Raw genomic sequence first — 18,709 nt, forward strand, 5'->3', positions numbered from 1 at the left:
AGTCTCTGGTGGTCCAATGTCCTGGACACGGCTCTCCCACCTTGGAGGCTCAGGCCTGACACCCGGCCAGAGCACCAATACCCTGTCAGCCACATGGCTCAGAAGAAAAGGAAGAGAAAAAAAGAAAAGAAAGAATGAAATAAAATAATAATAAAACATAATAAAATTAAAAATAATAAAATTAAAAATAATAGAATTTAAAAATAAAAAAAAGGAAAAGAGCAACCAAACCAATAAACAAATCCACCAATGATAACAAGCGCTAAAAACTAAACTAAGATAAACATAAAAATCAGAAACCAATCAGTTGCAGACAGCAAAGCCCAAGTCTGTAGTTGGTCCCAAAGTCCACCGCCTCAATTTGGGGAACATTTGTTGTCTCTTCAGGTATTCCACAGATGCAGGGTACCTCAGGTTGATTGTGGGGATTTAATCCACTGCTCCTGAGCTTGCTAGGAGAGATTTCCCTTTCTTTTCTTTGTTTGCACAGCTCCTGGGGCTCTTTTGGCCCCACCTCTGCATGTAGGTTGCCCTCAGGCATCTTTTCCCTGCGCAGACAGGAGAGGGTTAAAGCAGAGGTTGATTAGGGCTATTTTGCTCTCTCAGGCCAGGAGGAGGGAGGGGTACAGTAGTCATAACTGGAATGCAGGGCGAGCCTGTGGTGGCAGAAGCCAGCATGACATTGCAACAGTCTGAGTAGCGCTGTGTATTCTCCCAGGGAAGTTGTCCCTGGATCTCGCGACCCTGGCAGTGACATGCTGCACAAGCTCCCAGGAAGGGGGGTGTGGGTAGTGACCTGTGCTTGCACACAGGCTTCTTGGTGGCAGCGGCAGCAGTGTTAGCGTTTCATGCTCGTCTCTGGGGTCCAAGCTGATAGCCATGGCTTGCGCCTCTCTCTGGAGCTTGCTTAGGTGGTGCTCTGCCTTCTGTGGGCACATGGGGGAAGGAATCCCCTCTCCTCACACACCCCGAAACAATGGTCTCTTGCCTCTTAGGCAGTTCCAGAATTTTTCCCGGACTCCCTCCCAGCTAGGTGTGGCACACTTGCCCCCTTCAGGCTGTGTTCACGCAGCCAACCCCAGTCCTCTCCCTGGGATCTGACCTCCAAGGCCTGAGCCTCAGCTCCCAGCCCCCACCTGCCCCGGTGGGTGAGCAGACAAGCCTCCCAGGCTGGTGAGTGCTGGTCGGCACCGATCCTCTGTGCAGGAATCTCTCCGCTTTGCCCTCTGCACCCCTGTTGCTGTGCTCTCCTCCTTGGCTCTGAAGCTTTCCCCCCCCATCACCCCCCCCCCCCCGCCCCCGTCTCCACCAGTGCAGGGGCTTCCTGGTGTGTGGAAACTTTTCCTCCTTCACAGCTCCTCCCACAGATGCAGGTCCCGTCCCTGTTCTTTTGTCTCTGTTTTTTCTTTTGCCCTACCCTGGTACGTGGGGATTTTCTTGCCTTTTGGGAAGTCTGAGGTCTTCTGGCAGTGTTCGGTAGGTGTTCTGTAGGAGTTGTTCCACATGTAGATGTATTTTTGATGTATTTGTGGGGTGGAAGGTGATCTCCATGTCTTACTCCTCCGCCATCTTGAAGGTCCCCCCAGTTCATGCATTTTAAAAGAAAAGTTCCTAACGTAGTTTCTTCATCCCCAGGCAGCATTGGTAAGGGTGAGAATTTTAAGCCCCATTCTGGAACAATGAAAGAAAAATGACATTTCGGGGTGAGTTGTTCCCCTCATGGTTGTCTATATAATCTACCTAGGGATCTGATTCTGCTATAGTTGTACAAGGAAAAATGCTTACATGTCCAAGAAATATGAAAATTGCTTTTGGACATCATTTCACTTATTGCTCCAAAAGAATGAATCACATTCTAGGCAGGATTACATTCCCTAGATTTTATTTACTTATTTATTTTAAGGACCGCCTTCTCCATGATCTCACATTGCTTAGCAGTTTTCTCACAAATTAAAATGCATATCTGGGGGCAGGTTTTTTTTTTTATCATGAATAAACATGAGTGTAAATCTATTCCATACGCTTTTAGAATAATTGTAATAAAAATTCTCCACCCTCTCCCCTAGCCCATTGCTTAACATTCTATCTAGACAAAGATTCTCTCTTGCTCTCCTACACTCCTCATATATTCATGTAAGGACTTATCCTTGGTTCCTTTACATTCTAAAGAGAATTTCCTTTTGCTGATTTGGCCACCATCAGAAGCAATCCCAACCACAAGGCTCGACTCAATGAGTCGTAGATTAGAAATCAATTGGAGGTCAGTGCCAACAATATGTACTGCTGCAGCCCTGCTGGACTGTTTCTAGACCGGAAGGTACAGCAGAGATCACCTGTTGCTCCTAGAAACATTATCTAATAATCTAGGATTATACAAATCTTCCCAGTTTGCTTTATGGAGAGAAAGACCATCCATACTTCATGTTAAACAAGGTAAAATATTATTATTGCTAATAGATGCTAATATCATATTTATAAGCACTTTGTGCCTTCAAAATATTTTGAAATACATTCTTACATTTGAAAACAATTCTGAATTTTTTTTTCTTGGGCAATGTTGTTAAGAAAATTTTAACTGTCTCCCTTCTTTAGGGTAAAAGGGCAAGACTATTATGAAAAATATTTTTAAAAACTATTGACATGTTACTCAACTTGAGTAATCACTTATTAGATAGGAATTTGGCAAATACTCTTTTTTCTAATATAAATTTATTTATTTATGTATTTTTGGCTGCATTGGGTCTTTGTCGCTGCGTGCGGACTTTCTTTAGTTGTGGAGAGTGGAGGCTACTCTTCATTGCGGTGCGTGGCTTCTTATGGTGGTGGCTTCTCTTGTTGCAGAGTGCAGGCTCAGGTATGCAGGCTTCAGCAGTTGTGGCACGCAGGCTCAGTAGTTGTGACTCGTGAGCTCTAGAATGCAGGCTCAGTAGCTGTGGCGCACAGGCTTAGTTGCTCCATGGCATGTGGGATCTTCCTGGACCAGGGCTTGAACCCATGTCCCCTGCATTGGCAGGCGGATTCTTAACCACTGCGCCACCAGGGAAGCCTGGAAAATACTCTTGAACAAATCATAATTCATACAATGTTGGAATTGATACATAATATTTCTGAACCCTCTTCAGTTGTGGAGTCAATCTCCATATGACAGAGTAAATAGACTTCTTATGACCAGAAATCTTAGATTTTCTAGAAGAATCTCAAAACCACTTTATTTTAAATATAAGTGCCCTGTTAAATGTACAAGTACAAGTCACTTTCTGGTAGAGCTCTTTTACATGTGACTGTACATATGATTTGCTGTCTGGATTGCACATAAATGAAGTCAGAAGTCCTTTGGCAGTCCACATGTCTGCTGGAAAATATGGTCATGGAACCAACTAAGCAGTTTTCACTAGCCCATTGGACAGAATACTTCTCCTTGAGTTTTTTTTTTTTTTTTTTTTTTTTTGCTGTACGCGGGCCTCTCACTGTTGTGGCGTCTCCCATTGCGGAGCACAGGCTCCGGACGTGCAGGCTCAGCGACCATGGCTCACGGGCCCAGCCGCTCCGCGGCATGTGGGATCTTCCCGGACCGGGGCACGAACCCATGTCCCCTGCATCGGCAGGCGGACTCTCAACCACTGTGCCACCAGGGAAGCCCTTCTCCTTGAGTTTTAATCAGAGAGAGCTCTGGTGTACTGGAGAGATCACTGGAGTGAGACTTAGAAAACAAATATTTGAGTCCAGGCTCTCTCTCCTATAAGCCCTTTTATGATCTTGGGCAAATTACTAAATTTCTCTGAAACTTACCTCATCTAAAAAAAGAGGATAATCATATCTATATCTAAGGGTGGTCCTAAGGACTAGATCTAACCCTGCCTGTGAAAGTGCTTGTAAAGTAAAAAGTAAACTACACACATCCCGTGTAGCCTCCCAGAAGGGTCTGGGAAAGGGCATGTCTGTCTTAGTTACTGCTGCATTTCCAGCATGGAGCACAGCAGTTGACTCACAGGAGATGCTCAATACACATTGATGGAATGAAAAATAACTGTTCTTGCCTGAAGATGATTCAGAGTGTCTTGCTTACATCACAGTCCAAGCCATGAAATTTCTTTTGTTTTCCCATGAATAAAATGCAGAGGTAGGAATAAATTATGTGCGTCGTTCCTTCCAAATGTGACATTCTGTGATTCCATGAATCCTGGAGGGATTCTCACTGCTCTCTTGAAGTCCCATATCCATATGACAGAACAACATAGTTTTCAGAAACTGTTTAATTATATGTCTATAATATCCAAACCAGAGGGATCCTCTTGAGCCAATCAGTCAGTTCAGAAAAAATAAAGGAAAATCACCAGTGAATGAATGGTTAATAGCCAGAGACATACAGTGTTACTAAACACTGTAGAGGAGGACACTTTCTCATCTGTGAATCATGATTCTAATAAAATCTCCAAGGACTGGTGTAAATACTTTAAAAAACGCAAGTGCTTATTATTTCACGAGAGTTGTTGAGAAGATAAGGCATTGTTTATAGTTATAACAATATATAAGAAAATTAAACCCCTACTCCTTTCTTCTTCTAGTCATACTCTTAGGCTGGGAATATTTGTCTTGATTAAGCACAGCTCCACAGTGACAACTCAGAGTTCAAGGCCTTTCATGAAGTCTTCATTACTATTGGAGAATAATGATCAAGGGGCAGATACCAATTTATGTGGGCGGGTAGGCATTTGGAGACTCCAGTTCAGATTTCATTTTCTGTATTTCCTGCTATTTGTTCGGCTGGTGTGCAACCTCCACCTGCAACATGAAGCCCCTGAACATTTACAGATGGGTTTGCCAAACTCCCTAGCCTCTGCCCAAGTAAGCAGTGTGAGCAAGCCGGCTGAGTGGATGCTGGATGCATCTTCATCATTGAAGTATTTGAATTGGGTTTACAGGCAGTAATGTGATTCCTCTCATGTGTGGAACTTAGGAAAGCCGGCAATGCTATTAAGATAGGATTGCGTGCACTACCTGGGGAAATCCAGAGCCTGTGATTCAGTTACAGGGGCTTTCACAGGGTTAGTCAGTACTCGGAAATGACAAAATCAAGTTGAGTCCAAAAACAGTCTAAATGGTAAATTGGTCTGGTTGATCAGATTTTACTCATGCTGTATTATCTAGAACTGGATCATAGGATGAAGGAACAGATGAAGAGTTCTTTTGTTCATCCAAGTGGTTCTCATCTGCTCTTTATACTTCTTTGGGTAGCCTAAACAGAAATCCAGTTTGGCCCATGAAAAATTGTCAAGTGAAAGAAGACAGGCTTTCTGTTTCCTTCCTTTAGCCAGTTGTCATCTGCCCCAAGTTCTCCAGCCCACTGAGGTGACCCTTCATTTTGTCTATCACCCAGCGTCTTTCTTCCTCCACTCTACCCCACCTTGCATCCAGCACACGCTGGCCCTTTCCCATCTTCGTTGGCACATGTTGGACAACTCTCTGAATTCCTTCACTCCACTAAAATACCACCCACATGAGTCTAGGCAGTGTGCGTGTGTGTGTGTGTGTGTGTGTGTGCGTGCAGTGAACAACCTGTAGCTGGTAACCCACCCAGGCTCTCCACTGGAAAGTCTCGCCATATCTGCTTGAAACTCAGACTTTCTCCATTTTGCAGCGACCCCTCTTGACTATTACCCCTCTTCTGTCCTGAAAAACTCAAAATCACTCAACTATTTTAGGCAGAGCTAGAACGTTCTCACTCCTCCAGCTCCAGGCCATATCTTGGGCTTTTTGTCCCTGAGGGTTGTGAAACTGAGGAGTTCCTAAGAAGAATTCAGCCTCCAACTTCTGAAAACACACTGCCATTTTACTAAGAGGACTTGAAGTGTTAGATCTTTGGTTCTCACCCGGGAGCGGTTTCACTATCACCCGTCGCTCCCACCACCCCACCTGGGACATCTGGCAATGTCTGGAGACACTTCTGGTTGTCACACTAGGGAGCACGGTCCTGGCATCCAGTGATTAGAGACGAGGGTTGCTTCTAAAGATCCTACCATGTGCAGGACAGCCCTGTCACACAAAATCTTAGATAAAAAGGGAATTGCACTGACAGTGTCTGGGCAAAGAATATTTCGGGGAAATGCCCTTTGAAAAACACACACAGACACATGTGTTGTGTCACCACCTCTTCTTCAAATCGTGCAAGTGTGGGAGTTTCTAGGAATGAATCCTAGAGGGGCCAGGAGCAGCCTGACTAGGGGGCTGGTCACCTTGGGGTGCTTGACGTACAGTCAGCACCTTGTTTAGTCAGGTCACCCCAAAATATAGCTCATCAAGGAAGAGAAAATGGGGGGAGGAGTGGATTTCCCTTGCTGTGGGAGAGTTTATTTCCATTTTCTGAGCTTTTGCTGCTTGTATGTAAGTGGCATATACCATCAGGATGCACAGATCTCAATGAAGGGGGGAGGGATCTTGTATGTTTTTAATCAAGCTGAGAAAAGAAACATTTAGCTGAGAGCAAGCACTTATCTGGAAAATAATATGGAGAAGTTGATGGGGATGCGTCTAGCTGCTGTGGAGAGACACTGAACTTATAAACGCTGCCAAAGCATGCTGGTGCCAAGAGGGGGCAAGCACTTAGGTGGCAACCACAGGAGAACACAGGTGAAAACCTGGGGTAATTTTTCAATCTAGAACATGTCTTACCTGTGAATTGTAGTTATCAGTGAGGTAAGTCAGTTGCCTTCCCTGAAAATCTTTACATACTTGAAAGACGCCTCTTAATCAAGTTGTGTTAAGGGTGGTCCTGAGAGAAGACGGTTTCCGTAACCTGAAGGGATTTCTTTTCACCAGAGGGTTTGGCAAGACTATCGCGAGTTTAGAATAACAAAGTCAACACCGAAAATTCGCTTTATTATATTTTGATTTCACAGAAGATGTAGACTTGTAAATAACAATAGTTCTTTGTAACAATCTGCGTGACACTTTTATTAGCTGGTGGAAGTGGGAGGTTTGGTTAAACAAGAAATCCATGTGAACCTCAGGAAAAAAAAAAACGAGAGCTGGAACAACTACAATTTAGAAAAATAACGATCATGTTGGGCTTTGCAAACCACCTGTCACCTTGCTGATCCCCAGAAAAATGTAAAGAACATTCTCATGGATGAGTGAAAATTTTCTCTGCCTAGGTAAGGATAAGGTCAAAATCAGCACACCTTAGCTGTCAGCTTACACCCGCAGACTGCTCTGCAGGTCAGCACAGACCTGACAAAAGCAATTTACCAGCTTTGGAACTGGGAGGTCTATTTGTTGAGAGTACAGCTCTTGCTCTTAAGATAAGGAACTCAGGTTGAAGTACAGTAAATAGACAAAAGAATGGTTCTGGTCCATTGGACACCTCTCTGAGCCTTTATTTTGAGAGTGGGCAAGAGGGGAGATGAATGTTCTTTAACTGAGCGAGACAACACCGGCCCCAGGCCAGCCTTTAATAAGTGAGAAGTAATAACAAATATCCTGGCCTGAAAATACTGTCAAGCCCAAGCGCATGCACGGTCATGTTGGCTGCCTCTGAGAGAGAGGCCCGCTGTAGGTCTCAGAGAGTCAATGTAAGATTCTTTAATAAGTTAATAAGGCTGAGAAGTGCCAATGTGAAGTTGGATTTTCTGACTTTAAAGCTGCCTTTCTTTGAAAAAGAAACGTGATACCTGATGTTTTCAAGCATCATAATAACTCCTATAAAAAGGCAAATCGTCGTGACAATTGAAAACATCTCTTGAAATTAACCTTGGCAGCCTGGAGCAGAGCTAGACAACAGGTATGGACAGCCGAGCAACGGCCCGAGGCCCTAAGGCTCAGGGGCCTCCAGATGCCTTGGAAGTAGGTGCTGGGAGGGGACAGGGAAGCCACAGAGAAGGAAGGGTGGAGGTTACCCACAAGAGCTGAAAAAGCCACTCTCCACCATCACCAAACTCAGCTGGTCTCTTGGCAACAGCTACCTGGCTCTTTCCCTCTCACTCCCCCTCCCATGATCAGGCCACGTGCAGATTAACTTGCCATTTGGTGGATCCTTCTGGGATGCCCATTTCAATCTAGTGCACCCATAAAAGGCAGAGCAGATAAGCAGTGTTCTACGCCTGGGGTTGCCCTATGCGTCTCCCACTCCCATCCTGAAGTAACTGTGGTCCAATAACAGGCCAGGGCCCCCATCCTTGAGGGGCACAGAGCCAGAGCCCAATGTGGTCATGGCACTGGGGGTGTTTGTGCTTGAGTTTAAGCCATTTGAGGGGATAAACTGGTCTCTTTAAGGCAGGGTGTTAATGCTTTCAGAGCATGAGGCACTGTCCAGGACGCTGTAACTAGAACGCACATTGAAAAGGGTGTTCAGTCGGCACCACAGACCAATTGACAGAGGCAAATCTATTGAAGAAAAAAACCCATTTGCTAAGTCTGAGAATCATGTGCAATTATATCTTTATTTAAGAAAACTACAGTGAACTAGTGAAGATCTCCTGCTGTGTGGAACGTCTTCAGAAATGGCAGAAACATCAATAGGCATCATCTTGAGCTTAGAAAACTTCCACTTATAATAAGATATTTACCGGGAGGGAATTTGTAAGGGGATTTGACCTGAATGGATTCCCTCATTATTTTATTTTGGGTAATTCATGCCATACATTCCCTTAAAAGCCTGGAAAATCAAGAGTTTAGTATCTTTTAGAGTCATGAAATATTGATCCTGTACCAAACCTAAAGAAAATAAGTTTGAAATTATCTTCACCTTTTTAAAAATTTGGAGATTTTCTCTTTCGGAAGTAAAAGCAGATAAAAATATTTCACTCTCTTATTTTACTCTCCACAGTGGCTTCATCTACTGCCACTGAAGATGGCTGCCATAGTCTCTCTTACAAAATAGGACAATTTATGCAGCAAGAGGCAGTGTATGAGCAAGGGGACATGGACATGCCTTGTCCTTATCAGGAAGGATGCATTTCAGCATAAGAAGAGAGTCAGATCTAAGCATGCCAGGGATAAACAAACAAACAAACAATGAACATCCCCTCAAGACACTAAAATTGCTTAGAATCCACCAAGTTAATTCTGAGACAAACTAGTTTCATTTAATAGATAAAGTGCTTAACTTTCTTGAAGACTCTTAGAGTGTGGTCCTGTTTTTGGCTGGTATTTGTACAGATTCCTTCACTTCTCTTGGTCTCAGTTTCCCCAGATACAGGCTGAGGGGAGCTAAGATGTCCTCTAAGATCCTTTCCATGTCTAAATATATCCATGGATTTATGACTTCACAGTTCATCCAGCAGGAAGGGGGGCTGATGGCTTTGGGACCCCCAAGAAAGTCCCTCCATCCTCCCACAGCAAGCTTTAGTGTAACTAAGACTGAGCTCCCCTGTTCGGCCTCCCACTCACCCCCCCTCCCCACTCCCAGACCCACACTGGGCTCAGAGCAGCCACCACCACGCTCCATCCTCCCACCCTCTGAATCCTTAGAATAAAAAGAAGGAAGAGCCACTTTGGAAAAATTAGACAATTAATTTTAGGGTTTGGGAGTGAGTGAAAAGAGGTGAATTCTGTCATTTTTAAGAAAGCTAGGAGGCAAATATCACTATGACAAAGCACTCCAGAGGGTTGATTTCCAAGAGGCTTGGTGTCAATGTCCTGCTCTAAATCAAGGATAGAGAACCTGAAGGCCAAAGTATCAAAGGGTAAGCAAGCAGCAGTAATGTGACACCAGATGCCCGTAACGAATCATCCTGTTAGTTAATGTAGCTCTGTGAAGAGATCACATTTAGAACTAGAACCTAACTGGAGGGGGGGAATGAGGAGTACCTTCGGGTATTTCACCTTTCTTTCATCTGATACATCTTTCATCTGATAAAACGGGGCTGGCAGCCTCTCCATTTTCCTTGGATGTCATCTTTCGGTTTAGGGCAGAAGCCAGCCACAATTTGCATATCGATGTTCCCATAATTACAGCTGGGTCCCTTAAATATAGTCTCCAAGTTACAATTTGTTTGCAATATAATACACTAGGGTTACCAACTTTATAAGCAAGGCTATGTGTTATTTGCTTTAGGCTATGGTATCTTGTCATCTTGTAAGCGTCAAATGAACACAATTAAATATGACAGGTCTTTACAATGTGCTTGAAGGGCAACAGGAACTAGTTGATGCCCCTTTGCGCACACGGCCGACTTCTTTTAGTTGTCCACTTGTGGTTGGAGCTGTCCAGGCGTGACCTTGCTCTGGAAACCTCTCTGTCAGCATTTTGGTTCCCTGGTCTTGTCATCCCCAAAGTTTTCATTCTTAAAGCCATTTCAGTTACAGAATTCCATGGGCCACAAGCATCACACCAGGTAGGAATTTCATTCCCCCCCTTCCCCCTTATCTGTACAGTTGTGTTTTCTGACATTCCACTCACTAGGTTACTTTCCTCCATCTTCACCCAACAGTTACAGAATACTGCCAGATCATCAGTTTTCTTTCAAATTCCCTTCAGATTCTAAGTGATCTCATTCCCTAAAAAGTTCTTTATATTGAGTGGACAGTAATGCAAAGCAATCACTTTCTGAGGCTTTTGCTATTGCACAGACTCCAAACTGTACCAAAGGACAACAGACCCACCTTGTCACATCAGATTTTAATATGGCAGCAAATGCCTTGAAATGCGTGCATTTGAAACCTAAAGTTTATTGAAAGCCATTTTTCTCCAGCCAATTACCAATCACCCCAGAGGTGGTGGCTGTGAAAATCACTTGATCAGGCAAAAGCCTTGCTTGGTCTTTTCAAGAATTAAAGTTAATTCAGTAGGGGTTTATCCTGCTTTCTTTATTTCACCCTCCGGACAGAAGTATGGAATTTCTTAACTGTGAACATTTGTTGGAAAACACAGAGGAAGCTCCTTTGAGACACTCTTTTTCCCTCTGGCCAACTGTTCTAGAAGAGGAAATGTCTAGGTGGGTAGAGACAGTGGTCTGGGCCCACCACCCCTCCCCCCTCTAACAGCCCGTCGCGACCAGGAAGAGACGTGCCTCAGGATGCCGGCAGTCGGAGAAAATAGGGCATGCTTAATGTGCAGCATGTGGGCCCCGTCCTGGGCCCCCAGGGAGCAGGAAGAGGCTTCCGTAGAGACAAAGGCCACGTGCCTAAGGAAACATCTCCCAGAGGGAACCCAAGAGCCCAGCATCCTTGCAGATCCAATGGAGTCCTTGTGGGAGGGAAGGTGGATGGTGACCTCCGCTGGGGTCATGTGGGAGCCGCCCAGTCGGGGCTCTTCGGGGCCTTGCACGTGTGCACATCCAGGGCCTCCAGGCAGTCCTGGCAGCGCACAGCACAGCACCAGTGGAACTTACACTCGCACTTGGTCATCCGGGTGACGCGGGAGGTGTCATAGCCTCTCCCACAGCACATGACTTCGCAGCTGTCCATGCCTCGGGAAGTCAGGTTGCACACACGGCCTGCTGTACCCGGGGAGCCTGGAAGACAAGCCAGGGGGTGTCACTGAAATGGTGTGGGTGGAACACAGTATGCTTCGAGAGGAAGAGTTACATTGTCATCCTCCAGGACGGGGCCCGGATGCCACCTCACCACATCCCGGGGCTGTGCCACCAATTCTGTGGGCCCAGGAGCACGTGTCAACCCTGGGGGCAACAGCAGTGAGCACCCTGTCCAGGAAGAATGGACGTGAAGCTTTGGAGCTGCCTTGGACATCCTGACTCCAGCATTCCCGCTTCTAAGTTGGATAAGCTGTTCAGATTACCCTTACCCAGCCTCAGATTGATGGGTCACTGAATGGGCAAGGCCAGACCAGGATGAAAGAAGGAGCCACACTAGTCCTCTCTCTCCCAGCCTTAAATCACATTAAGGAAGCAGTGGTCAGAGTTAGCTCTGTTGGAATTTGTTGGGGCATGGAACCCTCCAACGGTGGGGATTTTGTCTCCCCGGACTTGATTACACTGGCTTATTAGAAAGACAAGAGAACTCTGGTTGCCGAAGGGCAGGTGTGGGCATCATTTGTGTAAGGCCTTGAGGAGGGAGCAATGCCCAGCCTGGTTTATCTTCCATGCTTTGGTCTAGTGGGTCATCTAGATGTGTGTGAGACACCTGGTTGAAGCCAGGATTCTAGGCCTTTGATAAACAAAACTGGTGTTAAAAGCCTTTTAGAAATGACTAGTGGACATTGTCTTAGTTAATTAGGATGATGCTTGCTGTTTGGCAATTCATATTTATGTATTTGTTTCTCAAAGAATCTCAAAGCTAGGAAGCCTCCTTTTATTTATTTATTTATTTTTGCAGTACGCGGGCCTCTCACTGTTGTGGCCTCTCCCGTTGCGGAGCACAGGCTCCGGACGCGCAGGCTCAGCGACCATGGCTCACGGGCCCAGCCGCTCCGCGGCATGTGGGATCTTCCCTGCCCGGGGCATGAACCCGTGACCCCTGCATCGGCAGGCGGACTTTCAACCACTGCGCCACCAGGGAAGCCCTAGGAAGCCTCTTAATTGTTCTTTTCTTGGGGAGGCACCCAGAGTTCTTTTACAAGAGCCTTATCTGGTAACAGAACCAATTGTAATGGACATTTTTAGAGAGTCTGCTCAGCTTACAGTGATCCTTTCTGCACAGAGCAGGGCGCCTGGCAGCCATGGTGAACAACGTGACCCTGCTCTCTTGGCAGCAGGTGACTGGGCCAGGGGTGAGCACCGGACTCGAGCCGGGCCAATGAGGTAGATTTCCCTGAGGATTTGTGGTTCTGATGGGGGCAGTTAGTACAAATTCCAAGTATAAACACAGCAGCCATTGGCAGCCATGTACCATGATGAGGTCTGTGGACGAGAAGACACCACAGAGAGACGAGAACGAGGCAGATGTACAGAGACAGTGAGGATAAGACATGGAAAGAGAATGCTGCCCAGACCCTGGACTATTTTCTGGACATTTCTCTCTGAGGTCTGGCTGCATTCCAACCTTTGGATACCTCGAGAGACTGTATCCTTATAATAAATTTCACCTTTCAGCTTAAAGCACTCAAGTTTCTATTACTTGCAATTGACAATCCTAAATAACCAACAAACCTAAACTCTTTATTAAAAACAAAACAAAACAAAACAAAACAAAAACACCTTTTATCGGGATGAAAAAGACAGTGGCTTCATTTTCCATTCCTCCATCATCTAACTAGGAATTTTTCCCTCTTCATAGCTCCTCCAGTGCCTCGTGACTCTGTGCTTATCACATTCCACCCTGTGTTCCAATTATCTATATAAATGTCATGTTGCGCTGCCTGTCAAGAATGACCAAGGAAGCAGCCAGGTTCAAGCAGGGCATGGGGTCAAGAAGAGGGGTAGGGGGGGCAGGACTTGCTCTGCGTGATCAGACCACTGACAGCAGGAAGACAGGCAGGGCAATTTCATAAGGACAGGAAGGACGGCAAAGGGCCGGAGTCAGGGTGGCGGGTGGGTTAGCCAGGGATGGCCCTGAGCCTACATCGTGTGCTGAAGAAGCAAAGCGTTGGAAGAGACAGCAGCTGGGCCTGGATTCGGGGCAACCATCGGGACAGTAGTCAGAATCCCTGACTGTGCAAAAAGGACTGGCTGCCACATGCTGCCTTTCTTAACAGCAGACTCCTTTACTTAATTCAGTAAACATTTAGCGAACGCAAACGTGTGAGACACTGTGCGGCTACCTGGGGTTTCTGGCGGTGGCCATGAGGAAATAAAATAATTAGGATTCACTTCCTATTCTCAGGGAACTCATGATATAATAAAGAGATAAATATGTAAAGAGTTATTTCCACTACTTCAAGATAACTGCTCCATTTGCTGAAGCCCTACTGTAGCCAACTGTAGAGTTTTGTGAAAAACACCACTGCAAAGCTCAAGACAGTAGAGAGAGGTTATTTAGGGCTTGGACAAATCAGGGTTCAAATCCTAGCTTTACCATGTATCAACTGTGTGACCTTGGGCACGTTACTTAATCTCATTAAGCTTCAGTTTCTTCCTATGCAAAACTGGGATAAAAACAGTTCCTTCCTCATAGGGCTGTGGTGGGGACTGAATGAGATTCTGCCTGGAAGCTCCTGGCATAATAAGTGCTCAATAAATGTTAACCATTCATTCACTTAACAAGTATTTAACAAGAGTGCCTACTATGTGCTAGGCACAGTTCTGGGAGCTTGGACTGCTGTATCAGTGAACAAAGCAAAGATCCTGCCTGCCTCGAGGACTTTATGTTCTAGGGGGTAAGCCAAGCATATTATAATAATGATATTTATTAGTAATAATAGTAGAAAACAGGATCAGAAAAGGAGCTGTTAATGGTTTTGTAGAGGAGGTGGCATTACAGATATGATGTGAGGGATAGATAGAAGATTTGAAGGGGAGAATGGGGTGACAGGCATTTCTGGCGAGAGAGAACCTCCCAGCAGAAATTCAGAGGTCAAATACACAAGAGACTGCAGATTCAACGTGGCCGAGGCAGAGGGTGTGTGTTAGGCAAAAAGCACGGAAAGAGAGGTTGGAGCAACAGGTCAAAGAGTCTTCCTGCCTTGCTGCAATTTGGATTTTATTCCATGGTGGGTGGTGAACAAGTCCAGATTTCTATTCAGGGAAAAATATGTTACAATGATAAATCTGGAAGAGTGGCTTGGGGCAGGGAGGTATCTTGAGGCTGTTGGATTAGTCCAGGCAAGAGATAATGAGTGGAGACAGAAGTAGGACAAATACAGGATGGGTTGAAGAGGAAGAATCCCTAGGACTTGGTGACCCACTGAATTAAAGGGTGAGTTGGATGGTGGGGCGTGTCAAGTAGGAAAAGACTGAAAACTGTTCGTCTGGTTCAACAATAAGGAGGTAACTCGTGCCTTTTGATGACAGCAGCTTCAGTGGAACAATACAGATGGGTGCAGTGGATTGAAGAGTGAACAGGAGGAGAGGCCAGGTGATGACAGAGTGTGGGCAGTTTGCAAGAAGCTTGGTGATGAAGTGGACAAAAGAGCAGAGCTGCAAGGACTGATGAAGCTGAAGGTGGAACTTTAAGGTGATTTCAGGCCATTCCGTTGATTGGTGGTTTGCTATGCAGCAGGAGTTACCTGATAACGTTGTGTAAGTTTTCATTTATATAAAGTGCAAAAGTGGGGAAAACTAGTCTGTGCCATTAGAAGTCAGGGTAGTGATATCTCTTGGGGAGGTGGTGAAAAGGGGCCTGAAGGAGGCTTCTGGAGTACTGTTCTCTTCAGGGTCCTGATCTGGGCACATGTTACCTGGGGGTGCTCATTTGAGACAGTTCGCTTAGCTGTACACATGTGGTACATGCCCTTTGCCGGATGCATTTTATATTTCAATAACAAGAAGAGAACGGGGAAGGGAATGAGGAAGAGGAACAGGAGGCAGCAGCTAAGGCCACAGACGCGAAGACTTAGCGGAAAAGTGTTCACCGCAGCTGGAGGGTGGTGCTCAAAGCGGGCAGTGGCAGGAGATGAGCCAGTGAGGTGGGCAGAAGCTGCCTGTGAAAGGCCTTGTGTCACAGGCCAAGGGGTTTACGTTTTAACCAAGGGCAGAGGAATGCTATTGAGAGTTATTACACAAAAGGGAGACATGTTTTGACTTGTATTTCAGAAGAATCACTATGGGTGACTGGATTGAAGGGAGCCAGGGTGAAGGCCAGGAGACCAGTTAGAAACCAATAAAGGACTCTGGGCAGGACACGATGTGGCCTGGATGGAGACAGTGGTAGTGGCAATGGGAGAGGTTAACGGACTCGAGGGAAGCTGAGAAGGCTGCACCTCAGGACGTGGCGACTGACTGGACAAGCGGCTGAGAGGTTGAGGAGAGTGGAGAGGTGCTCCCAGGCTTCCAGCGGGAGCGCCGGGGTTTACGCGGGTGATATTCCCTGAGGTGGGGGACACCTGGGAGGGGCAGGCTTTGGGGGAAGATAACGAGCTTAGTTTTCAGCATGTTGAGTTGGCTGTGACTGTGTGCCACACAGGTAGGAATGGTCACTGAAAATCCTCTCTGGGACTCAGGGGAGAGGTCAGGATGGAGATGCCGATGAGGAAATCTTTGGCAGAGGTGGCAACTGAAGCCTTGGGTGTGAATGAGAGCCCTAGGGGTTGTGTGAAAAGTGCTCTCACCCGCCATCTCAGAGGCAACTGAGTTTTTACCTTTTATGTGTTTTGTTCATAAGCCGTGTACATCAATAAGCATTCCTCACTTCCACTGACATGCATTTATCAGAATATAAATACATTACCATGCAATTAGAATTCTTTATCCCCTTTGGGGCTATGGGGCACAGGGGCCAGGACAGGGAGGCCAAATGTCCCATTCCTGAATCAGGCTGTGGGCCTTTTACTGACATCGAACTCCGTGGTCTTTCCCCGGCGGCTTGCAAGCCTAAGGAGGTCGAATCGTGTGGTCTAACTCAGCCTGGACTAATGGTCCTGGTGGGTTTTGTCCCCCAAAAGCAGCAAACTGAACTAGACTCCAACTGAACAGAAGGTTGTTCAGTGAAGTGACCTCAACATCGTCCAAACTCTGAGAGGAGCAAAGTGATGGCCGCTGGCAAGAGCTTAACTAGGAAGTGGTTTCAGAAAAGGAGACAAAGACTCTGGCACTGAGCCTTCTCAGCAGTTCAGGGTTCAGCTACACAATGCTGGAATTCACGATGAATCTGAACCTACCACTCTCCACTGGCTGCCCACACAGGGCATAATGAAGGCCCAGAAGAAAATGTGAGATGGGTTTTTGAAGGTTGAGAGCCACTGATGTGAGAACGCTGTGGGGTCGCAGCCTGGAGCAGCAACGGCCCCTCTGAGGAATCAGCGGCGCCAGGATGGGCCAGCCGAGGGGAGGACGAGGCTGCTTAGTGAAGGACTACAAACTGGCCCTGCTTTGGGGTTTGGATCTCATTAGATCTGATGACAGACTGCAGGGAGGAAGGGCAGTTTTGACACTTGCTGCCGTTTGAGGAGAATATAGAGCCATTTCATCAAAACCCTGAAAAGAGAGTTTGCCAGAGTACAGAAGCTACACAAAACTTGTTGGTATTGCTTCCTGTATTGAAATTATAATAAGGACTTCCCATTAGCCTTTGCAAGACAGAAAACATCACCATCACCATTATTCTTGAAATAAAAAGAATCAAGACTATACGTATATATATATACACACACACACACATATATATATATATATATATATATACACACAAGATTATACGCATATATGTGTGTGTAAGAGACAGAGAGAGCGCTCACATGTGCTTTATGAAAAGGAGCCACTGAGTTTTATGACCTGGCTGCTTGTTTAGTTCTGAATATTTGCGACATATACTTTTAGATCTCTTTTTCTAAATAATATATCAACTTATTAATTAATGAGTCACTCGTTAGATGATCTGATGACCCCACCTAGGCCATAACAAGAGCCCTGGGGAAATAAAGCCAGCTACACTTACCAGAAGAGCCAGTTTTCACATTTTCAAAGCCAGAGAGAGCTGAAGTTCTTCCATCCTTTCTTTTCTTCTCTTTTTCCCCTCTTCTTTCTTTCTTTCCCCTCTACCTTCTTTTTTATCCTCTTTCTCTCCTTTTTGTTCATAACTGGGGCCAATATTTGTGGAGCACTTACACAGGCCGGGCCCTGGGATAAGGCTTTGCCTGTATTATCTCATTTAATTCTCATAAGTGCTTATAAAGTAGGTACTGTTATCATCACTGTTTTGGAAATGAGGAAACAGAAGGTCAGAGGGGTTAAGTGACTTGCCCGAGATCACACAGCAAGCAGGTGGCAGGGTCAGGATTTGGAGATGGAGCTCTTGACCTTGTGATTTGGTCTCGTGTCCCGCCAGGCCCCAGAAAGCAGGCTCATGTGTAACAGTATGTGATCAGTGCTTTAGCAGATTTCCTGTTCTCTCCCTTCATTATTTTATTAACTGAAGAACTTGCAAAGGTCCTGACATATAACTCTTTTGGAGGGGACCTTTTCCTCCAATGCATGATATGCCGTAGACAATTAGGACACCGAAGTCTTGTGAGAAAGTGAACAAGGCTTGTTAACGTGGTATTTGTAGCTTACCCTGCATTTTTCCTGTACTGATATTCCTGTTGAATTCCTGGCACCTTTTTGAGGAATGAGACAGACCAAATACTTTGCAATACCAGAACGCACATCTCCAAAACAGGCGTGCTCCCAAGTTGGTTCTAATATATGTTGCTGATGTGGCTACGACTGAAGACTCTGGGAGGAGCCGTCCCTAAGCAGAGCTCTCTGTTCAGGAAAGCCTATAGCACCAATTTGCATCTCACCAAAAATGAAATGGCATAGCTTGATCACTTACCTAGCTCTTCTCAGACTTCATTCTAAGATTCTCTGCACCATTTCCAAATGCCAAATTGATCTTTATGGGTCAAATATTTGCATCATACAATATCTACAAAGCCTGTGTGGCTGGCTCTAAAAATACTTCAAAGGAGAAAGTTAAAAAATACTTTTGAGTAATGGCCCTAATATTAGTCTCCCAAATTTATATGTTAAATGGATAAACACATATTTAGATGCTTCAGATTTAACATGTTTATTTAAAAGATCATTTATATTGCTTTATAATGTTATTTCTTACTACACTTTGATTTACTCAGTTCACTTAAGAGAAGTGACAAGTTGGAAGCTCTTCTCCCTGACTTCCCTTTGCCTTAGGTTTGTGAAGTGTGCCCAGATGTGTGACCTGCCTGGGTACAGACCCC

At 45.5% G+C, this 18,709-nt stretch overlaps 1 protein-coding gene across 1 annotated transcript in view; it reads right to left on the reverse strand.

The window, feature by feature from the left end:
• Positions 1-11,220: 11,220 nt before the first annotated feature.
• The window catches only part of WNT2 (Wnt family member 2), a gene marked incomplete at both ends in the record, with an annotated part of 44,279 nt that continues 36,790 nt past the window's right edge, over positions 11,221-18,709 (reverse strand). Inside the window, one exon of the mRNA XM_082845922.1 lies at positions 11,221-11,450. Coding sequence (XP_082702048.1) covers positions 11,221-11,450 — 230 coding nt within the window. The remainder of the gene's footprint in view (positions 11,451-18,709) is intronic.

This window comes from Leucopleurus acutus, assembly GCF_964270905.1.
Source record: "Leucopleurus acutus genome assembly, chromosome: 9".
NCBI lineage: Eukaryota > Metazoa > Chordata > Mammalia > Artiodactyla > Delphinidae > Leucopleurus > Leucopleurus acutus.